We start from the raw sequence: 20,852 nt of genomic DNA, 5'->3' as shown, positions 1-20,852 counted from the left end.
AAAATAGAGGATTATTACGGAGCTCAATCCTCTCAGCTGACTTGGCTTTAGGAATATTTGGGAAGAAAGTTCTGAATACCACACCACTTTCTTTCAACAACACAGGATGCTGGACCGTAATATTATAGCATTACCAAGATACAAAAATAAATTGATTTGATAAATTAAAAAAAACAACAACAACAAAAGAAAACAATCTATTCTATGCACACACTCAATGGATTTAAAAAAACAACTTTTTTTTTTATTTACATTTTAAAACATGTCCAGGTATTGTCTTTTATGGATAAGTTCACTCATTATCTCAACCAAATGGACTGAATTAATAGCCTACCTCAGGATTTCAGATAACTAAATGTATGCAAAAGTTTTATCAAAACTCAATGATGATGGACTCGGACATTTCAACTGAGAGCCAAAGTGCATATGAGGTAAATTATTATTATTATTGTAAGTAGTAGTAGTAGTAGCCATGGTAGTATTTTTTTTGTTATTTATTCAACATTTCAGTTCTGGTTCTAAACTAATACTTTGTTTTAACTTTCATAGAATGTTTTCTGCAACCCAGTTTTTGAGCCTGATGAAGAAAATGAGGAAAACAAAGGAAATTTCAAAATTGACATTTACCTTGAACCTACTAAAAAGCCAGCTGCAGGTAAGTGTGCATACTTAGACCCCCCATCTTTTTGGGACATTTAATGTAGGATATTCTTAGAATAAATACTGCATTTTATAACACACTAGTGTAATCTGTAAATATTTAAGCGTCATTAAATGTTGCAGTGAATCTAATTTATGTATTCCATTTACTATATTTTTGTCTTAATGTCTTGTCTTTTATAAAAGGTCACAGTGTGGTAAATGACTGTTTGATGACTTTAAGAGAACAGCTGGGTGGCCATGGAACAATAATGATATCAACTGGTGTGTTGTTGATTACGGCTATTCTTTGCATCATACTGCTTGTTCTCAACCGTGAGTGAGCAAATCTAATTTATCTTTTATATGGTATTGCTGTTTTTTGTAAATTTGCCTAAATTCGGTTTAGTTTTTCTTCTAATCGTCTTTATTTTTTATTTTATTTTTGTGACAGGTCAGGCAAATTTAAAGAAATCTCTGTTAATTGACACAAATCATTTAATAGCTTATTCCTTACATTTTGAATGTTATTTTCATTATTTCATTTGATGTTTTATTTTCAAATTATAACTTAGTTGTTTATTGTGATGCTGAGTAATGAAAGGTTGAGGTCTTTCAAGGCTGCCCAGTAGCTTTGGTAGTATAATAAAGCTTTTAAAAGAACATTCTTGCTGAGAAAAAAAAACTAAATCACAGGTAAGGCTTTATAAGAAATATACTGTATATCAGTAAGAACAATGTAAAACAATTTACATAAGATGACAAACAATAACTAATTGAATAGAGATGCAAGTAAAAACAATGATTAGATGAAAAAAAATCAAAGGAGAACATGGGGAAAACGAGGGGTGGGAATCACCAGAGGCCCAACAATGCGATAATATTGCGATTTTAAACATTTTGTGATATGCTAAGTATTGTGATATCACATTGCGATGGAAATGTCCCCAAATGAAAACTTTAACCAATAGGCAACAACTGCCAATGTGGTCAAACAGTCAGACTTATAACCCGAAGGTTGCGGGTTTGATTCTCAATACCAGCAGGAAAATGTGGGTGAGGGAATGAATCAGCAGCGTTTTCTACCACACTCAATGCCAGCGAATGAGGTTTGCAGTGTGTGTGCTCACTACTCACTGCTCCTAATATGTGTGCACAAACATGAATGGGTTATGCATGTTAACGTGAAATCTAACACATGTAGTTTCAAATTAAAATAAAAAATGTTACATTGAAATAAATAAAAAATAAAAATAAACAAAATTACTCTTAAATTAAAATAAAATATGCTACTGTTTACTCCTGGCTTCAAAAGTTCAAAGTCATTTGGACAATTAAGAAATATCAGCATTCTGCTCAGAAAGAGGAGCTGATCAACAGGCATTGAAGGCAGAGTGTTTCTTTGTGCCGTGACAATGTCTCCAGCCGTTGAGAAGCTGTTGAGTACCTGGGATAGGTATATTAGGTGTATTTCTTCCAGCTTGGCCAGGAAAGGATAGAATTGGTCATTTGATTTTCACCAGCTTAGTGGGTCTTCTGTGCGTGCCAATGGTGTGACTTCCTTGTATCTCTTCATCTCCTCCCCAGCTATGGAAGATAATGATTTTGGTAAGGCTTCAACATTACTATAAGTATGACCAAGCAAGTCCTTCGTGGCTTGTTGGCTGGTGTGACAGGGGTTTTTGGTTCCTCTTCATCATAGCCATGTTCCTCCTGATGTTCCTGAGCTTCCTCAGAGATGATCTGTTGCCTCGTTTCTTCCTGTAGAATACACACACAGAGGGAGATACTAAAGGTTTAATAAATATTTAATATTTTACCTTTGGTAAATATTAAATTATGGGCCATGTTCACACAGCAACAGAATATGGTTGTCAGTCCTGTATTTGAGTCCTTAATACGGTTACGTTCACACACAGTACGGTTAATTACGGGTGTAACAACTGCATTTTATAACCGAACTCACACCCGTAAATTTTCAGGACTCACAACCGCATTCTCAGAATTTACGCGCTGTGTGAACGGAACTGCACTGGACAACTAGTTGTCTGTCACATCATACAGTGCAAGAGAGCTGCTCTTTTAAGGTGTTTTATGTGTGGTTTCACTTTCGGTAACTTACTGGGACAGAGATATGAGCTGTGCGTCAACTTAAGGTGTTAGATCCAGTCACTGTTCTCCACCGGAGTGGCTCCCGTCAGTTTTGTGTTTCTTTTCCAAATTCAAATGCCGTGTCATGCGCGAGACGTCGCAAAAGACGTGAGACATGAGTGCAACGGATAAAGACTCCGGCTAGCGCGTTTACATGCTGCTGTTGGTTAATGAAGTTTAAATGGATGAACTCGCAGTTCAATTGGTCTCTGATGTCAAAGTGATGAGACTTTTTTCAGTTTTATGGACGTCGCCATCTTTAATATTTCATTGGTCACTGTCGTTATGGTAACTAGTAAGAGAATACGGGTTTGACACTCATTACATGTTCATACAGTGTATGAACACATTTGGTAACTCATTTGTTAGTGATCACATCATTATCTACATAGTGTAGCTGACTGATTGCTGTTGCATTAGTGGCCAATGAGCTGCCAATGAATCATAGTTTGCTGTTAGCAGTCTGCAGCGTGCTTTCAGAAACCCTCCACCTTACATGTAGAACAGCAGCATGTCTTACATTCTCACAGCAAGGTCTGTGAATGTAAAGATGTCAAAACTGTGTCCCTTTCCCCAACTGGCCACTCCTCCACCTGGCTACCATATAACTAAAACACATTGACATAATAGGTTCAGCCCACCTCATTACATCATTAGGGGAAAACAGAATATTACATAAATACATATAAATTCAGACACGCATAATATTTAAACAAAATAATTTTCAGGCTCCTACACAATCCCTTAGTTTTATTAAGAGCACATCAGAAGGCTGCCAGTGTTTTTTGCGGTACAAATGTTCTAATATATGGGTATGTTTAAAAGGATAATTTAGGCCATTCACATTCAGAGTTAAGATATTCAGAACATGCATTGTATGTTTGTATGTATGCCAAAATTGTCTAAGTGAAGAGAAAAAGCAATGCCATACTGGAAGTGACATGTAAACTTTAATATACACTATATATTCCAATCCATTTAGATGCATAATCCTTTTTTTTTTTTTTTTTTTAAGTAAAATAAATAAAAGTATGTATGTCTGTTGGAGGGAATAGAAACAAAAATGAGAGAAAGGAATGACAAACAACTATGTACAAAAACCAAAGCAGACCGCACATTACCCAGAGTGTAGGTCTGCATGAACAACAGAAACAAAATTTGTGACGTAATATGACCCACAGAGCCAAAAACTTAGTAATCAAACTTGTTCTCCATTTGAGAGTCCCTTTGCTAAATACTTTAGTACATGCAGATGTGTATGGAAGCATATACACTGAAAATAATGACTTTGTTGTATGGTAAAATCTATTACATTAATTCATGTAATTTATACATTGTAAAATCAAGATTAAGTTGGTACTATAATATCTTGAGTAAAATGTACACATTTTATTCATGTAATAACATAACTGAGAAGAAAAAGTAAATTGTATCTTATATTTACAAATACTATTTAACTATTTTATAGTCACAGCACATTCACCAAAAAAACTAAGTAAATTTTAATCTGAAAAAAGCAAAGTGTGTCGGTGCGCTTTTTTTTTTTTTTACAACAAGATCCGGCTTGCAGTGGCAGAGACGGTCCGTAGACATTGGTCTGCGAAGCATCAATGGAAACTTTACAAATCCTGACCGCTGTTGGAAGCTTCGCAACCGCGTGCATTAGATACAGGGCATCCGTACTGTCTCATATTGTTTACCTTGCTTTTTGACCCATCACGATGCTCGTCGCATTGCTGTAATCGTCTTTATTTATTTAATTGTTTGGAAAGTCGTGTTTTTTGTTTGGTTTTGCTACTGAAATGGAAGCACTCACTTAAAACGAGGATGTATGCTGCTTTTTTTAATAGGCCTATATTTAAATGAACATTTACTTAATTTTATTGTGTATAATCTACTGGGGGATTTATAGTTCCCAGAATGCTTTGCATCGGATTTAATTTGAAGAGAAAATTTTTAATTTGTTTATCTTCATGTGTTTTAAGCAAGATAAATAAGTAAAAGACTTGTTATTATTGTTTAATGTTCTATTAAGGTGGGATTTAGAAAAGTTTTTGTCATGTTGGGAGTTTTGGGGGTTACCGTCGTGGTGACAAGTGGAGCCTGACGTTAGTTTGACGACAGGTTAGACCGGCATGTTAAACAATTACTGAATAAGTAATTGTAAGTAGTAATACTGTTAAAAGTTTTATTCTTACAACATTCTGCTTAGAATGTGTGAGTTTTGCTAAAGTTAGAGTAAAACCAAGGCAAGAATTATTGCAGTGTATATAATAATAGTGAGTAATATTAATTTATTAAACTAAGTAATTCAAAATGTGAAATGGATAGACATTATAAAATCTACTTAATTACTTCTAATAGTAATAAATACTAATAAAATTTACTTGATATTTTCACATTTTAAATTTAAATTTACTTAATTACTTTTAATAAATACAACATGATAAGTTAAATATAATTAAGTAACATTTACTTAATGTCTTCACAAATGTTACATTTAGAGTTAAGTACATTTTACTTGATACTGGCAAGTAAATTGTACTTGATATCACAGCAGTAAAATTTACTTAGAAAAACTGAGTGCAAATTGTTACAATGATTTTATCAAGTAAATCATACAAGTTGTTTTTATCAGTGTAGGTAGCAATTTCAATTTGAAATGTAATATGCAAAATGGCAATGCATTTCTGTAAAACATTCTTCATCTTAAAGGATAAGTCCACTTTTAAATACACTTTTCCTGATAATTTACTCTCTTCCATGTCACCCAAGATGTTCATGTCTTTCTTTCATCAGTCGAAAAGAAATGAAGGTTTTTGAGGAAAACATTCCAGGATTTTTCTCCATATAGTGGACTTCACTGGGGTTCAACGGGTTGAAGGTTCAAATGTCAGTTTCAGTGCAGCTTCAAAGAGCTCTACACGATTCCAGACGAGGAATAAGAGTCTTATCTAGAGAAACCATCGATCATTTTTAAAAAAAAAAATACAACTGTTGATGCCTTATAAACACAAAATATCATCTTGAACACACTTCCCGTTTCCACATTCTTCAAAGCGCTTGCGCTGAATGTTCTGTGCTTTTCCTATTCTACTTACGGAATGAACGCGGCGCCAGTTTCGAACTGAATACTGGGTTATAAACTAGTGAAGATTCAAATAGTCAAATTATCTCTCTGCTGCCTGCTGTTCTGGAGCCATGTACAGCTGGATTATGTGGGTTTCCTCTTGTGATGAAAAGACAGTGATCGTTCGATTTAGGCTAACCAGGTAGGCTGTCTCCCAGCCCAAGACACCACTGGAATCAAACTGTGTACTCTGAAAATTTAGAAAATCACTGCAATGCGATCCCCTGCGATAATTTTTAACACATTGTTAATGGGGAGAGGATACACATACATACAAAAACAGGAGAGAGAGAATACTCCAATGCTCAGCACTGACCTGAGAGATATCGTTATTTTTCTTTATTTTATTTTATTTAACCTTTATTTTACCAGGCAAATTATAAGAACATGTTCTTATTTTCAATAAAGGCCTGGCAGGAGGAAAAAAAAGTCTCCTGAAAGACATACAGCCATACATTAAGATATACATACACCAGGAAAAAAAATCAGTTAAAACATTTACAGGTTGTAATAAAAGCACTCATTAATAATTTTTTTAAATGCACAAACTGGAATATATGTCTCTAATTTCAATAACTTCTGTAATACATTCCAATCATTTGGGGCAGTAAATTCGAAAGCAGAACGACCATAAGTAGTTTTCTTTCTAGGAATAGTCAAGGAGATAAAATTAGATGATCTAGTTGCATATGTATTAGTTTGTAATTGCAGTTTTTGAAGATAATTTGGTAGTAACCCTAGTAAAGCTTTATAAATGAAGATATACCAGTGTATTTCTCGTCTTGTATGCAATGATGTCCAGTTCAGAGAAGAATATAATTCACAATGATGCGTTCTGTAGGGTGCATTAGTAATCAATCTAATTGCTGCATGATACAACACATCTAATTGTTCCAGAACACCTTTACGTGCATTTCTATATATCACATCACCGTAATCAAACAAGGGTAAAACAGTGGTTTCAACAAGATATTTCTTAGCTGATATAGTAAATACAGATCTGTTTCGATATGGAAAACTAAGTCTTGATTTAACTTTCTTCTGAAGTTGATTTATATGATAAGTGAAAGTCAAAGAACTATCGAGCCAAATTCCGAGATATTTATATGAAGGTACTACTTCAATTTTTGCCCCATCTAAGGATGTAGTATCTTTATTACCTTGTTGATTTTTCCCGAACCACATTTCGTTTTTGTACTATTTAGAACCTATTTTAATTAATTAAAAGCTTCTAGAATTTTATTAAAACATTCCTGTACCCATTTTAAGACTTAATCATATGATGATCCCACAACGTAAAGAATAGTATCATCTGCATATAAATGGATATAGGTTTTCTGACTACAGATCATCTGAGAGATATTGTTAATGTAGATTGAAAACAGAGTTGACGCTAACACAGAGCCTTGTGGAACACCCGTGTTAATAGTTAATGGTTCAGATAATTGCTGATCAATCTTTACATATTGGGATCTATTAAATAAATAATTAAAGAACCAAGATAAAGTTGGATTTGACACACCAATATTACTTAACCTAGATAATAGTACAGAATGGTCAACTGTGTCAAACGCTTACCAGTGTTTTTTCCTGGAGGGGGGAATTCTGGCATCAAAGCCCAACCCGTTGGCTCATGTTGTTTAAATGAGACATTAAGCAGACATAAAATGTCTGAGGGTTGAGGCCCCCACCACAGACACAGCTTCTTTTGCCCAGCTCATGTTCCACCCTCTAACATGTACATTTATGTGTGCATGGCGCATCTCCATCCTAAGAATGAAAATGCACAGATTCAGTCAGCAATTATTTTAAACTGAGGACATACATTGTTACATTTCCCAGACATGCCACATGATGTCTGGGTTAACTCGAAACTCGGCGAAACTCTGTAGTGTCAGTTAGCTCCCACACTGATTCCAGTAGCCCTGAAATCACGGCCTGGATCTCCTCAGCCCCGCGCGTTTGCCGCCTCCAGTGCTTCGCCAGTTCACCTGGGCTGACCATGAGCTGTGCCTCAGTGGGAGCCTGTCCACCATGGCTGCTCTTCCACTCCCCTCTCTTGGCTGCCTTAAGTTCTTTCACATCCTCCTGATCCCACTCAAAGATACAGGAGGAAAGTTTTGAACAAAAGGTACCATAGAGAGGGTGGTGCTCTATAGTAAGTCCGCAGTACAATCTTCTCATAAAATGGAAGATATCTAGCCTTACAATAGGCTTCCATGGCCGCAAAAGATTTAGCACCGCAGGTGCACCTGTGGATAGGGAAAATAAATAATCAAAAAGCATGCATTTGATTTCATTTCAACATACTTTTCAGTCATTATAATTAATTATAATAACATTACATTGATGGTAATAATAACGCTAATTACCATCACCAGTAGGGAAACTATTAACTTTTGTAAAATATATTACAATGCACATTTGTGACCCTGGACCACAAAACCAGTCATAAGTCGCACAGGAACGTTTGTTGCAGTAGCCAACAATACATTGTATGGGTCAAAATTATTAATTTTTCTTTCATGCCGTTCATTAGGATATTAAGTAAAGATCATGTTCCATGAGGATATTTTGTAAATTTCCTACCATGAATATATAAAACATTTATTTTTGTGAGTGGATTTGCATTGCTAATTTTAAAGGTGATTTTCTCAATATTTTTTTTTTTTTTTTTTTTTTTTTTTTTTTGCACCCTCAGATTCCAGATTTTCAAATAGTTGTATCTCAGCCAAATATTGTCCTATCCTAACAAACCTTACATCAGTGAAAAGATTACTTACTCAGAATAAGCTTTTCAGATGATGTCTACATCTTAATTAAAAAAATGACCATTAAGACTTGGTTTTGTGGTCCAGGGTCACATTTGATAAAGTAGTAATCTGAAAAACCCACCAGACTGATTGCAGCAATCCCGGTCAACATAGATGACCTCTGGCTCTGGCTCGCCAGCATTCTGGTAGCGTCTGACGATGCCCTGGCACAGCTCCTCCAGTCCTGCACCTTCAGCTGTTGTCAGAACACTGTTCAGAACCTGTCCAAGCTCATTGCCAATATTGGTCATTCATGCAACCATGTCCCCAATGCAACCAGCCAGCTTTTTGGTGATCTGAAAAACAAGCATAAGGAAACATAAAGACATTCTAACAGGCTTAACTATACATTTTCTTCTTTTTGTTATGGTCCATTACAATATATTAGCTACTTCACTTTGCTGGAATGGCATAATAGAGAAGTGTTTTCTCTCTCGCTAGGGGGCGCTTGTCTGAAGTTTAAAATCATTGGTTACCCGTAAGCCAATCAGATACGTTTAGTTATGACGTATGTTATGTGCCTGTACAGCCGCATCGAAGCACAGACATCATGCATCGAACTCAAATCTATGATTGAACTTTCACTGTAAACCTGTTGTAAACACATGATAAAACAAATGTTTATCAAACACTCTTCTTGTTCTGGCTTCAGTTTGGAAAAGAGTTGAATGTTCTCCATTACAGAGCGAATTGCATCCCGTGTCTCGTTTTCCATTTCCGCGGTCGTTTCGGTTTTCGATTTCTCTAACCTACAATGTAAAACTCGGCGCTTAGCATCTACGTCACGGCTCTCAGCCCGCCCTCTGTTCGTTGATTGGCCCGGCTATTTCCAGACCGGTGGCAAACAGAAAGCTCTGATGCTGTATCAGACAGAGTACAGAAGCTAAATGAAATTGAGCGGAAGTAGGAAGTCTGACGTAGTCAGGCTAACAATATATATAACACAAATGCAAACTTTTTCATCATTATGATGAAGTTATATCTATTAATAAAATGTTTAATAATAATACGTTTTATTTATATAACGCCTTTCCAGAGCTCAAGGACGCTTTACAGTGTACATAACAAGGAGGAGATAATACGAGTAGACAATGAGAGAAACAATAAACATGAACATGGAAGTATACAGGAAAAAAGTACAAAATTACAAAACAGGACTTAAGAGACATAACATTCAGAGAAATATTAGTAATAATGCAGAGCAATCAATCAATCAAATCAAGAGGTATAACATTCAGAAAACAGGTGAGTTTTGAGTAATGATTTAAATTCAGAGATATTATTAACACAACAGAGTGAGGGAGGGAGAGAATTCCAGATTTTGGGTGCGATAGTACTGAATGATCTGCCCCCCAACAATCTGCATTGTAAAAAGCGCTATATAAATAAAGGTGAGTTGACTTGACTTGATAAGGGGGAGCCAAGCCATGCAGAGATTTAAAAGTGAGCAGGAGAATTTTGAATTTAATACGGTGGGCAACTGGGAGCCAGTGGAGATCATACAAAATTGGGGTGATGTGAGCAGAGCGCTTGGTATGGGTGAGTATTCTAGCAGCAGAGTTTTGAAAGTATTGTAATCTGGAAATGGAGCTGGAAGGTAGGCCAATGAAAAGAGCATTACAGTAATCAAGGCGTTATGAGACAAATGCATGGATGACATTTTTAGTGTCTTTGGTACTGATGAAGGGACGGAGTTGGGCAATGCAACGTAGGTGAAAGAATGCAGATTTGGTAATAGAGGTATTATGAGACTGAAAAGATAGGGTGGAGTCAATGATTACACCTAAATTCTTAACAGTGTTGGATGTTTTGATGTGAGAACCAGCAATTTCACAGGTGAGATTGGTAGAAATATTGGTGAGTGAGTTCCAATGAAAATAATCTGTTTTGTCCAAGTTGAGTTTCAGAAAATTTGAATTAAGCCAATCTTTTATGTCTTCTACACAAGCAGAGATTTTGTCTGTTTGGAGAGGTAGAGTAGGTGTGCAGATTGAGTATAATTGAATGTCATCAGCGTAAAAATGATAGTTGAGACCATGACGTTGTAGAATCTGACCAAGTGGTATGATGTAAATTATGAATAATAAAGGCCCAAGAACGGATCCCTGGGGAACACCTCGCTTCAGGGGGACAGTCGGTGATGGAAAATCCTTAACTGAGATGTGAAATTGTCTGTCAGAGAGATGGGATCATGGGAAGAAAACCAAGAAAGAGCAGAACCAGAAATACCCAAATCAGAGAGACGAGAAACAAGTAATTCATGGGAGACAGTATCAAAGGCAGAGCTGAGGTCAAGTAGCAGAAGTATAGACAGAGAACCAGAATCAGCTGAAAGCAGTAGATCATTCACTACCTTTACAAGTGCAGTTTCAGTACTATGGAGGGGGCGAAAACCAGATAAGGGATCAAAGAGATTATTTTTAACTAGAAAAAACTGGAGTTGGGAGGCAACAGTGCTTTCCAGTAATTTTTCTATGAAGGGTAGAATTGTACAGTACAAACGGTAATTAGATAGAACAGAGGGGTCGAGGTTGGGGTTTCTTGAGAACAGGGGTAACTGCAGTAGTTTTGAGTGGCAGAGGAAATGAAGCAGAGGTAAGAGATGCATTGATGAAGTGAGAGATAGGTGCAGAGATGGAAGAATGGCAATGTTTCAGGAGAGAAGTAGGAGCAGGATCAAGTAGACAGGGAGAAGAGTTGGATTTCAAGATTAACTTAGAGACAGAAGATGGGGTCATCAAAGAAAAACAAGAAAGAGTTTGACGGGATTGATTTGGTGAATAGTTGTTCTTGTATCAGTGGAGAAGCATTAGTGGACAGCATCGGTCTTTTTGAGCAAATAATCCATAAAAGAACAGCAAAGCTCATTAGAAGCTAGGGTGTCTTGAGGTGGTGGTTTAGTAAGCTTATTTATCGTATTGAATAAAGCTTTTGGCCTGTTACTTGATTTATTAATTGTGGCAGAGACAAAACTAGAGCGAGCTGAAATAAGAGCAGATTTGTATATTTTGAGATGAACAAGAAATGCTAAGTAATGTATTGTAAGACCATTTTTTCTATAGAGACGCTCGAGCCGTCTACCAGTAGCCTTGAGAATACGGAGCTTAGGGGTATACCAAGGAGAAGAGTGGGAAGAAGGGACACTTCCGGTCTTAATAGGAGCATGCTGCTGTAAGATTTCAGAAATTATGGAGTGATAGTTAGATAATATCATGGACGGAGAAGAAATATCAAAGACATCTGAAAGGTTCAAAGAAACAATAGAGCTACAGAATGATGCAGCAATAGCTTTCAAATTGCGGTATGAAATAACAGTTTTAAGGCATTTCTTATGCATAGGCAGACTTAAGCTAAAATCAAGAATTTTGTGATCAGAGATACCAGTGTCAGAAGAAGAGATGGAACAGATATCAACCCTTGATGTACATATCAGATCGAGGATATGACCATGAGTATGGGTAGGAAAATGAACATGCTGAGTCAGATTAAAACATTCAAAAATAGACATTAATTGATTACTGTTAGAGCAAACAGTATCGACATGAATATTGAAGTCACCAAGCAGGAGAATGGGAAATGACAATGAACAGGCAAGGGTTAACAGTTCACTGAGTTCAGAAAAAAAGTTGGACAGGGCTTTAGGAGGATGATAGAGCAAGATAATTATAAGAGAGTCAGCCTTTAATACCATATATTCAAATGTATTGGTATCATGAAAATGAAGTTGCGCGAGTCGGAGACTGTCCCGATAAATGACAGCAAGATCACCACCTTTACCATGCAGACGAGGTCTGGACAGATACTTATATCCTTCAGGTGCGAGAAGATTTAACTGTAGAAAATCATCCGGAACTTGCCAAGTTTCAGTGAGAAGAAAAATGTCAAGCTTATTGTCAGTGATAATTTCATTGAGATAAGGGGCTTTGTCCGATATAGATCGACAGTTCAGAAGCGCAAAATGATGATGCAGAGAATTCGAGTTAGCGGTACGTCGCTGGGCATCAATGAGATAAATTAAAGAGCGATGTATAGTATTGCCGGTGGGTACTTGTCTGGGCATGGACAATGATCTATGGTTAGTCCAGATGCACGGAAGGGTATCAGGTTTAGAGCAAAAGGTACTCCTGTGAGCGGTGTATGTATCGAGGGCACCGGAGAATCCCTAGACTCCGGCAGCATTCATACGTCACAGAATCGAGACACGGGTGGCAATTCAAGGCCCTTAGCTGCGATGGTAAATATCCAATAATCCATTTTGGAAGTGAAAAAAAATGAGGCAGATAAGAGAAGAAAAAAGAAAAAGTTTTGCCTGAGGCATGTTAGTACTGAGCAAATGCGAGCTGATCACAGGCAAAAACCACGTTAGCCAGACCCTGAACGCCACTTCACCAAAAACAGCAAACTAAATAGGAGATAACAAACCAAGATAGCAAGTGATTAAACGAACAGCGCTACCGACTGAGAGAGCGGTAACTCACCCATCAGAAGAGCCGAACATGGTGGAGACGTTAACGGGTAGAGGGCTCGCAGCAGCCCGGCGGCAAGTGTAGAGCCAAACATATGAGACTGGATGTGTGAGTGAGTGAGAAAGTCAGTGTCAGACAGACAGACAGTCTATTCCAATTACTTAACATGGATGGCTGAAAATAAAACTCCTGCTCAAACCTTCATGTTTTGTACCTTCTTAGTTGAATCCATCTTCAGGATTCGGCCATAGGTGGAGGTAATCACCCCCTTCATCTCGTCCAGATGGCTGAGAAAATCATTGGAGTGGACAGTCTCAAACCACTGGGCGAGTGGAAGTGGCCTGAAGGGTGCAGGTGCAGAAAAGTGAGGTGCCGTTGCAGATTGTACCAGGGCAACCTTTCTCAAATAATGCTCACAATCAGAGAGGTACTGGATGGGCTGTCGTGCCCACTCCTCACTGTGGACTTCCTCTACTGCTGACTGGAGATAGGAGGAACTGTTGTTGTTGATCCTTGGCCTGAGAAAGGTCACACATTTCCTGTCCAGGGCTAGCTGAGTGGTCAGCACTGCTGGAAACAGTGTCCTGTGTGCCACATCCAGTTGTAAAAGGATGTCCTGGCTCCATGGACATACTGGCAATCTGCATAAATTGCAGCATGGACAGTCTCCACCCACCAGGTAGTAGCAGCTATCCATGTCGATCACCTCCCTGACCTTCGGGTAGATCCCTGAATGGTGCATCTCACAGCCACACTGTGGACATATAAGAGGAATGCTCCACATCCTCATTGTTGCCCACAAGAACATCCTCTGTCCGAAGTACCACTCTGGCTCAGGAAGAGACGGCTTGGGCTGCATCGGTGGATAAAACCAATTCTCCTGGATCTTCTGCCTCAGTTATCCTGTAGGCTCAAAGAAGCACTTGGCAATCCACACCCAATCTGCTGGCTGGAGGACTCTCTTGAACTGACTGGAAAGAAAGTTTTCCCAATCAGTAACAGCCTGAGGCAGAGGTGGTGTGGACAGTGAGGGTGCTGGACATGAGGATGGAGTGGGCTGCGGAGATGGAGAGCGGCGTGGTGGAGAGGGCTGTGGAGCTGGAGAGTGGCGTGGGGATGGAGATGGCCGTGGGGATGGAGTGGGCCGTGGTGGTGGTGAGGGCTGTAGAGCTGGAGAGTGGCTTGGGGATGGAGTGGGCCACGGTGGTGAGAGCTGTAGAGCTGGAGAGTGGCGTGGTGCTGGCAGTGGAGACGGCAAGTGCTGTGGAGGTTGCACCAGCCGTGGAGATGGCGAGGGGCATGGAGATGGTGTGAGATTTTTTTGAAGGGCTGACACGTGGAGCCAACAGGGCCCCATAATGGTTGGACTGTGTTGGAGGAGTCCAACAGCACCCTGAATCCTGGACCCTGGCCCCTGGCCCCACAGGTGTCACAACTCTCTTCTCTGGTCAGAGAGGTGCTCGGAGAACTTACACAGAGAACACTTCACCCCCTGTTCTCCCTGTGATGTCCCTGCCTCTGAGCTATTCATGATAAATAAATTCACCAATTATTCTGCAGAACTGTGCACTCTGATAACAGATCAGGGGATGGACCATGATACAGGGACTTAACATGCTTTTGATATATTATATCAAATACCTACCTTATGGAACCCACAAGTGCACACTATATGCCTGCCGAACAGGGGACAGGCATCAATCCGCTCCAGGGCCTCCTTCCATTTTCTGCTTCCAGGCCTTTTGCCTGTACTGAACTGGAAGGTGCCCTGGGCATACCTATGGCAGACATCAATCCAATAGGAGGAGGATTTGCCTGTTTTGGTCATACCTGAAAAATATTGTGGAACAAATCAATGTAGTTGAGCATTTCTTGGCAGTGGTTTTTGGCTATGTTAATATAGCAACAGTAGAATTGAGTTTTTGGGAGTTGAACTTCTGTTTTGACAATATGCAGTTTAAACTTGCAAACAAAATAGCTAGCTGGCAGCGTATGTGTTTACAAAACAACTTTCACAACATTGGGCAGTAGCATTTCTTTTCATTCATTCACTTTTGGCTATCCCCAAAAGATCTAGGGAACATATCTTTATATATCTGACCATCACCGCACTCTCACTGTTGGTCTTCCCTTCCGCCGGGCCAACAGCCATCAGCTCCACCGCACTCTCAGGGATGGCCTTCCCTTCCGCCGGGCCAACAGCCATCAGCTCCAAACCGGCCAATTTAACAGGAATTTTGTCAACAGAAAAATTTCTAGAAAAAGTCTTTGCCTCCAAGAGTATTAAATATGTAATTGAAATACATTCCAAGGACCTTCTCCATTCTCCATTCAACTCTATCAGCTATTTAATTTTGAAAGTGTCACTCTTGCTCTTTAGGGTTACAAAGCACCACCTTTTTTTTATTTTTTATTTTTTCCTCCAAATAAAAGTAATAAATTATTTTATCTAAAAATTTAACCTGCATTATGAAATGTTTTATTAACAGTTCTCTGATAAACCATTCTTCACAAATTACAAGCATCAGCATCAAGTATTAGAAAACTTTACCGAAGTTGAGGTCCTGGGACCAGCGTAGGAAATATCTTCAATGTCAGGACTATAAGAGCCACCTCTTGAACACTGGTTTCCTAGAATATTTTTAAACATTTGTAAGAGAAGAATAAATTTGAGTTTCAAAATTGACTGTACAAAATTTATGCTAAACAAATGTTTACTATTATTAATAATTACTAATAATTATTAATAAGTACTCCACAGCTACACGCTCATCTGCCATAAAGAATTATTAAACATTTTGTAATGAGAGGATTATATCAGGCTAAAGCAGTACAGCACATGTGTACAGCAGTACAGCACAGTGTAGCTGATAAATAATCCATTATTAACACACGTGAAAAATTACTAAGGCAAATACGTTTCAACTTCACAAAGAGACACATCTTATAACTTGGAATGAGCACTTTTACAGAAATGTTCAGTCATGAGCATGATGGTCTGACTGTTTCGCATTCAAGAAGCAAGCAAAGCTTTTGTATCATAATAAAATATACAATGTTGAATCTTACCAGTGGGTTTCCCAGGGGTTGAGGACTCTGTTGCTGAGGAAATTCATGTGGCACATTAAACGTACATCATAGATCTTAGTTAGTGATGTACCACCCATGTCCACAGCTTGACGACCTCGGTTGACGTTCCACCTAGATGCACCGTCAAGCATGTACATCTGAGTCACACACATGCATCATGCTTTCTGGACTGATGAGGCACAAACCAGTGGTGTCGGTCAGTTCCCACAGTCCAGCAGTCCTTGTATCACGGCACGAGTTTCTTCCACTCCACATGTCCTCCTCCTGCAGTGCTTGGCTAACTCACTGGAGGTGATGCTTGACAGGATTTAGTTCTCTTTTGGAACATGGCCCCCATGTTTTTTTAAAAGCATGGACTTTTCCGCCTCTTTAAGATGAGAGAAGTCATCCTTGTCCCATTCAAATATAAAGTTTGACAACTTGGAGCAGAACGTGCCATACAGTGGATGGTGCTCCTTTGTAAGACCAGCAGTGAACCGGCGCATGAAGTGGAAAATGTTGAGGCGCACCGTGACTTTCCATGGTCGAAATCAGTTAAGAACTGGAGTCATGCCTACACCAATGATAAACAAGGAGTGAATTCACACCTCCTGTCTAGAGCAAGCTGAGTTGTCAGAACAGAGGGAACTTTATTTCTGTGGGAGAGATCAAGTTGTTTAAGCATCTCTGAACTCCAAGGGCAGACATGAATCGTACAGTTACTGCAGCGAGGGTAGTCTGCTCCAACTAAGTAGTATTTGGAGTCAATATCAATGACTTCCCTCACTTTGGTGTATATTCCTGAATGGTGCATCTTCTTATTGCACTGTGTGCATTTCAGAGAAATACCCCACATTCTCATTGATGCCCACAGAAACATCCGCTGTCTAAAGTAGCTACTAGGATCAGGAGGTGAAGTAGTAAGCTTGCTGGGACTTGTTGGATGCAACCAGTTTTGTGAAAACTGCTGCTTCAGTCATCCTGTGCTGTCTTATAGACACTGTGGTATCCACTTCTGGTCTGCTGGTTTAATCACTCGACATAACTGCTTTGGGAGAAAACTCAACCAATTAACTTCTGGAGGCCTCAGGTTAATGTCCGGTGATGGTGTGTGAGGTGCACTTTGTGGAGCTCCTTGCTGCTCTTCAAAGTATGCAGGTGATTGTGCAAATGATGTTGTGGGAGAAGATGTTGGTTGATCCACAGATTTTCTGCCTCGGTCTGCAAGACTAGTCAAAAGATTATAATTTTCAATGTGGTGAAGCAGTCCAACTGCACCCCAGACTTTTGCACCACACTGGTCACAACATTTTTGGACATAGTAGTCAGACAGATGTTCAGTGAAACCCTCCACATCAGCGTCTTCACTACAAAGAGCACACTTAATTGAACTACTGCTCTGTGGGGCTAATTTTGCATCCACACTGCTCCGTGGGGTTGGTTTTGCACCGGCACTGCTCTGTGGTCTTGCCTGCACACCTGCACTGCTCAGTGGTCCTACTTGCTTGGCTGCACTACTCAGTGGTTTTCCCTGCTTTCCTGCACTGCTCAGTGGTCCTTCTTGAATGGCTGCACTACTCAGTGGTCTTGCCTGCATCTCTGCACTTGTCTGTGGGCCTGTCTGCACACCTGCACTGCTCAGTGGTCTTGCCACGTGAAAAGCAGTCTTGTGATGTTGCCATGACAGAGTGTGGATGATTAGGAAAGAATATGCCACTGCTATGTTTATATTACGCCTCCACTGTCGTTTTGCTTTGTGTTTAAATAAAAAAAACATTTAATTAAGTTGAATAACGGTCGCCGCCGCTCCATATTTACAGAGTTACGCGCGAACGCTGAAAATGAAAGTAAGCGCGTGTGCGCGCATTCAAACGCGATTTCAATACCCCGCATTTTGAAAGCGACTCCCTGATGAATACAGATATCTCTCAATATGAAAGCTATTTTAGGCTGGGCAGTGTACCATCTCTTAGCTCTGTATCAAAGAAAAAGTTGGTCTTATTTGCACTTTGAATACTGAGAGGGTGCGATTATGGTTTCAACTTAAAGTGTTACCATAAAAATGAATAATATTTTCTTTTAATCTTATTAAACACAAACAATAAGGTTTCATTTGTTAACATTAGTTAATGCACTGTGAACTATCATGAACTAACAATGAACGACTATTTTTATTAACTAACATAAAGAAAGATTAATAAATACTGTAGCACATACAGCGGGTACGGAAAGTATTCAGACCCCCTTACATTTTTCACTCTTTGTTATATTGGAGCCATTTTCTAAAATCATTTAAGTTCTTTTTTTTCCTCATTAATGTACACACAGCACTCCATATTGACAGAAAAACACAGAATTGTTGACATTTTTGCAGATTTATTAAAAAAGAAAAACTGAAATATCACATGGTCCTAAGTATTCAGACCCTTTGCTGTGACACTCATATATTTAACTCAGGTGCTGTCCATTTCTTCTGATCATCCTTGAGATGGTTCTACACCTTCATTTGAGTCCAGCTGTGTTTGATTATACTGATTGGACTTGATTAGGAAAGCCACACAACTGTCTATATAAGACCTTACAGCTCACAGTGCATGTCAGAGCAAATGAGAATCATAAGGTCAAAGGAACTGCCTGAAGAGCTCAGAGAGCGCAGAGAAGGCGCAGATCTGGCCAAGGTTAAAAAAAATTTCTGCTGCACTTAAGGTTCCTAAGAGCACAGTGGCCTCCATAATCCTTAAATGGAAGACGTTTGGGACGACCAGAACCCTTCCTAGAGCTGGCCGTCCGGCCAAACTGAGCTATTGGGGGAGAAGAGCCTTGGTGAGAGAGGTAAAGAAGAACCCAAAGATCACTGTGGCTGAGCTCCAGAGATGCAGTCAAGAGATGGGAGAAAGTTGTAGAAAGTCAACCATCACTGCAGCCCTCCACCAGTCGGGGCTTTATGGCAGAGTGGCCCGACGGAAGCCTCTACTCAGTGCAAGACACATCAAAGCCCGCATGGAGTTTGCCAAGATGGTGAGAAATAAGATTCTCTGGTCTGATGAGACCAAGATAGAACTTTCTGGCCTTAATTCTAAGCGGTATGTGTGGAGAAAACCAGGCACTGTTCATCACCTGTCCAATACAGTCCCAACAGTGAAGCATGGTGGTGGCAGCATCATGCTGTGGGGGTGTTTTTCAGCTGCAGGGACAGGACGACTGGTTGCAATCGAGGAAAAGATGAATGCTGCCAAGTACAGGGATATCCTGGACGAAAACCTTCTCCAGAGTGCTCAGGACCTCAGACTGGGCCGAAGGTTTACCTTCCAACAAGACAATGACCCTAAGCACACAGCTAAAATAATGAAGGAGTGGCTTCACAACAACTCCGTGACTATTCCTGAATGGCCCAGCCAGAGCCCTGACTTAAACCCAATTGAGCATCTCTGGAGAGACCTAAAAATGGCTGTCCATCAACATTTACCATCCAACCTGACAGAAATGGAGAGGATCTGCAAGGAGGAATGGCAGAGGATCCCCAAATCCAGGTGTGAAAAACTTGTTGCATCTTTCCCAAAAAGACTCATGGCTGTATTAGATCAAAAGAGTGCTTCTACTAAATACTGAGCAAAGGTTCTGAATACTTAGGACCATGCAATATTTCAGTTTTTCTTTTTTAATAAATCTGCAAAAATGTCAACAATTCTGTGTTTTTCTGTCAATATGGGGTGCTGTGTGTACATTCATGAGGAAAAAATGAACTTAAATTATTTCAGCAAATGGCTGCAATATAACAAAGAGTGAAAAATATAAAGGGGTCTGAATACTTTCCGTACCCACTGTATATTGCTCATTGTTGGTTGATGTTGGTTAATACATTAATGTTAATAAATGAGACCTTATTGTAAAGTGTTACCATTTTTATTTATACCGTTTTTATTTCTATGATCAGTTTGTGGAAAGGAGTTCAGTTAGGAGGTCAAAAGTTGTAGAAGCTCATAAATCATGTACAGTATGGTCTGAAGAGACAAATCATACAGAAGAGAAGTCAGTCAGTTGAGTTAGTGGCAAAACCTTTTACAGTACTTGAGTATTGTTGTCTTTTACTGCATATGATAATTCATACTCAGAAAGAAGAACTAAATGACATTCATTATAAGATGATTAGTTAAAACATTTCAAATACACCTGCAGAATATTTTTTTCTAGTCATGTATTTCGCCATTGAGGATTTCTTAAAAATAGTGTGTAAAAATCTTGTCTCGTCTCGTGAGATACCCGTCTCGTCACACCCCTAGTTACATGTTGTCTTAGCCATTTTATTCCTCTTACTTATTTTAATGTGTGAGTGGCTGCATCCGAAACCGCATACTTCTCTACTATATAGTAGGGGAAAAGCAGTAGGCGAGCGAAAAAGTATGTCCGAATCCGAAGTATTCATAAAAGAGTAGGCGAGAACTACCTGGGTGATGTCTAATTCTCGCGAGATTCGGACGTGCGTCTACTTAAAGTGCGTCCGAATATGCCTACTTATCTACTATATAGTAGGGGAAAAACAGTACGTGAAAGGAGTAGTATGTCCGAAATCCTCAGTAATCATAA

At 39.2% G+C, this 20,852-nt stretch overlaps 1 protein-coding gene across 1 annotated transcript in view; it reads left to right on the top strand.

Moving 5' to 3' along the window:
• The first annotated feature begins 389 nt into the window (after nucleotides 1-389).
• The window catches only part of mfrp (membrane frizzled-related protein), a 120,582-nt gene continuing 100,119 nt past the window's right edge, over nucleotides 390-20,852 (top strand). The window contains exons 1-3 of the mRNA XM_067366400.1: nucleotides 390-431; nucleotides 550-659; nucleotides 854-975. Of these exons, the coding sequence (XP_067222501.1) occupies nucleotides 390-431; nucleotides 550-659; nucleotides 854-975 (274 nt within the window). The remainder of the gene's footprint in view (nucleotides 432-549; nucleotides 660-853; nucleotides 976-20,852) is intronic.

Source organism: Chanodichthys erythropterus, chromosome 17, assembly GCF_024489055.1.
Source record: "Chanodichthys erythropterus isolate Z2021 chromosome 17, ASM2448905v1, whole genome shotgun sequence".
Lineage (NCBI taxonomy): Eukaryota > Metazoa > Chordata > Actinopteri > Cypriniformes > Xenocyprididae > Chanodichthys > Chanodichthys erythropterus.
Note: the sequence above shows the minus strand (reverse complement) of the source record. Positions and strands in the feature narration are given on the sequence as shown.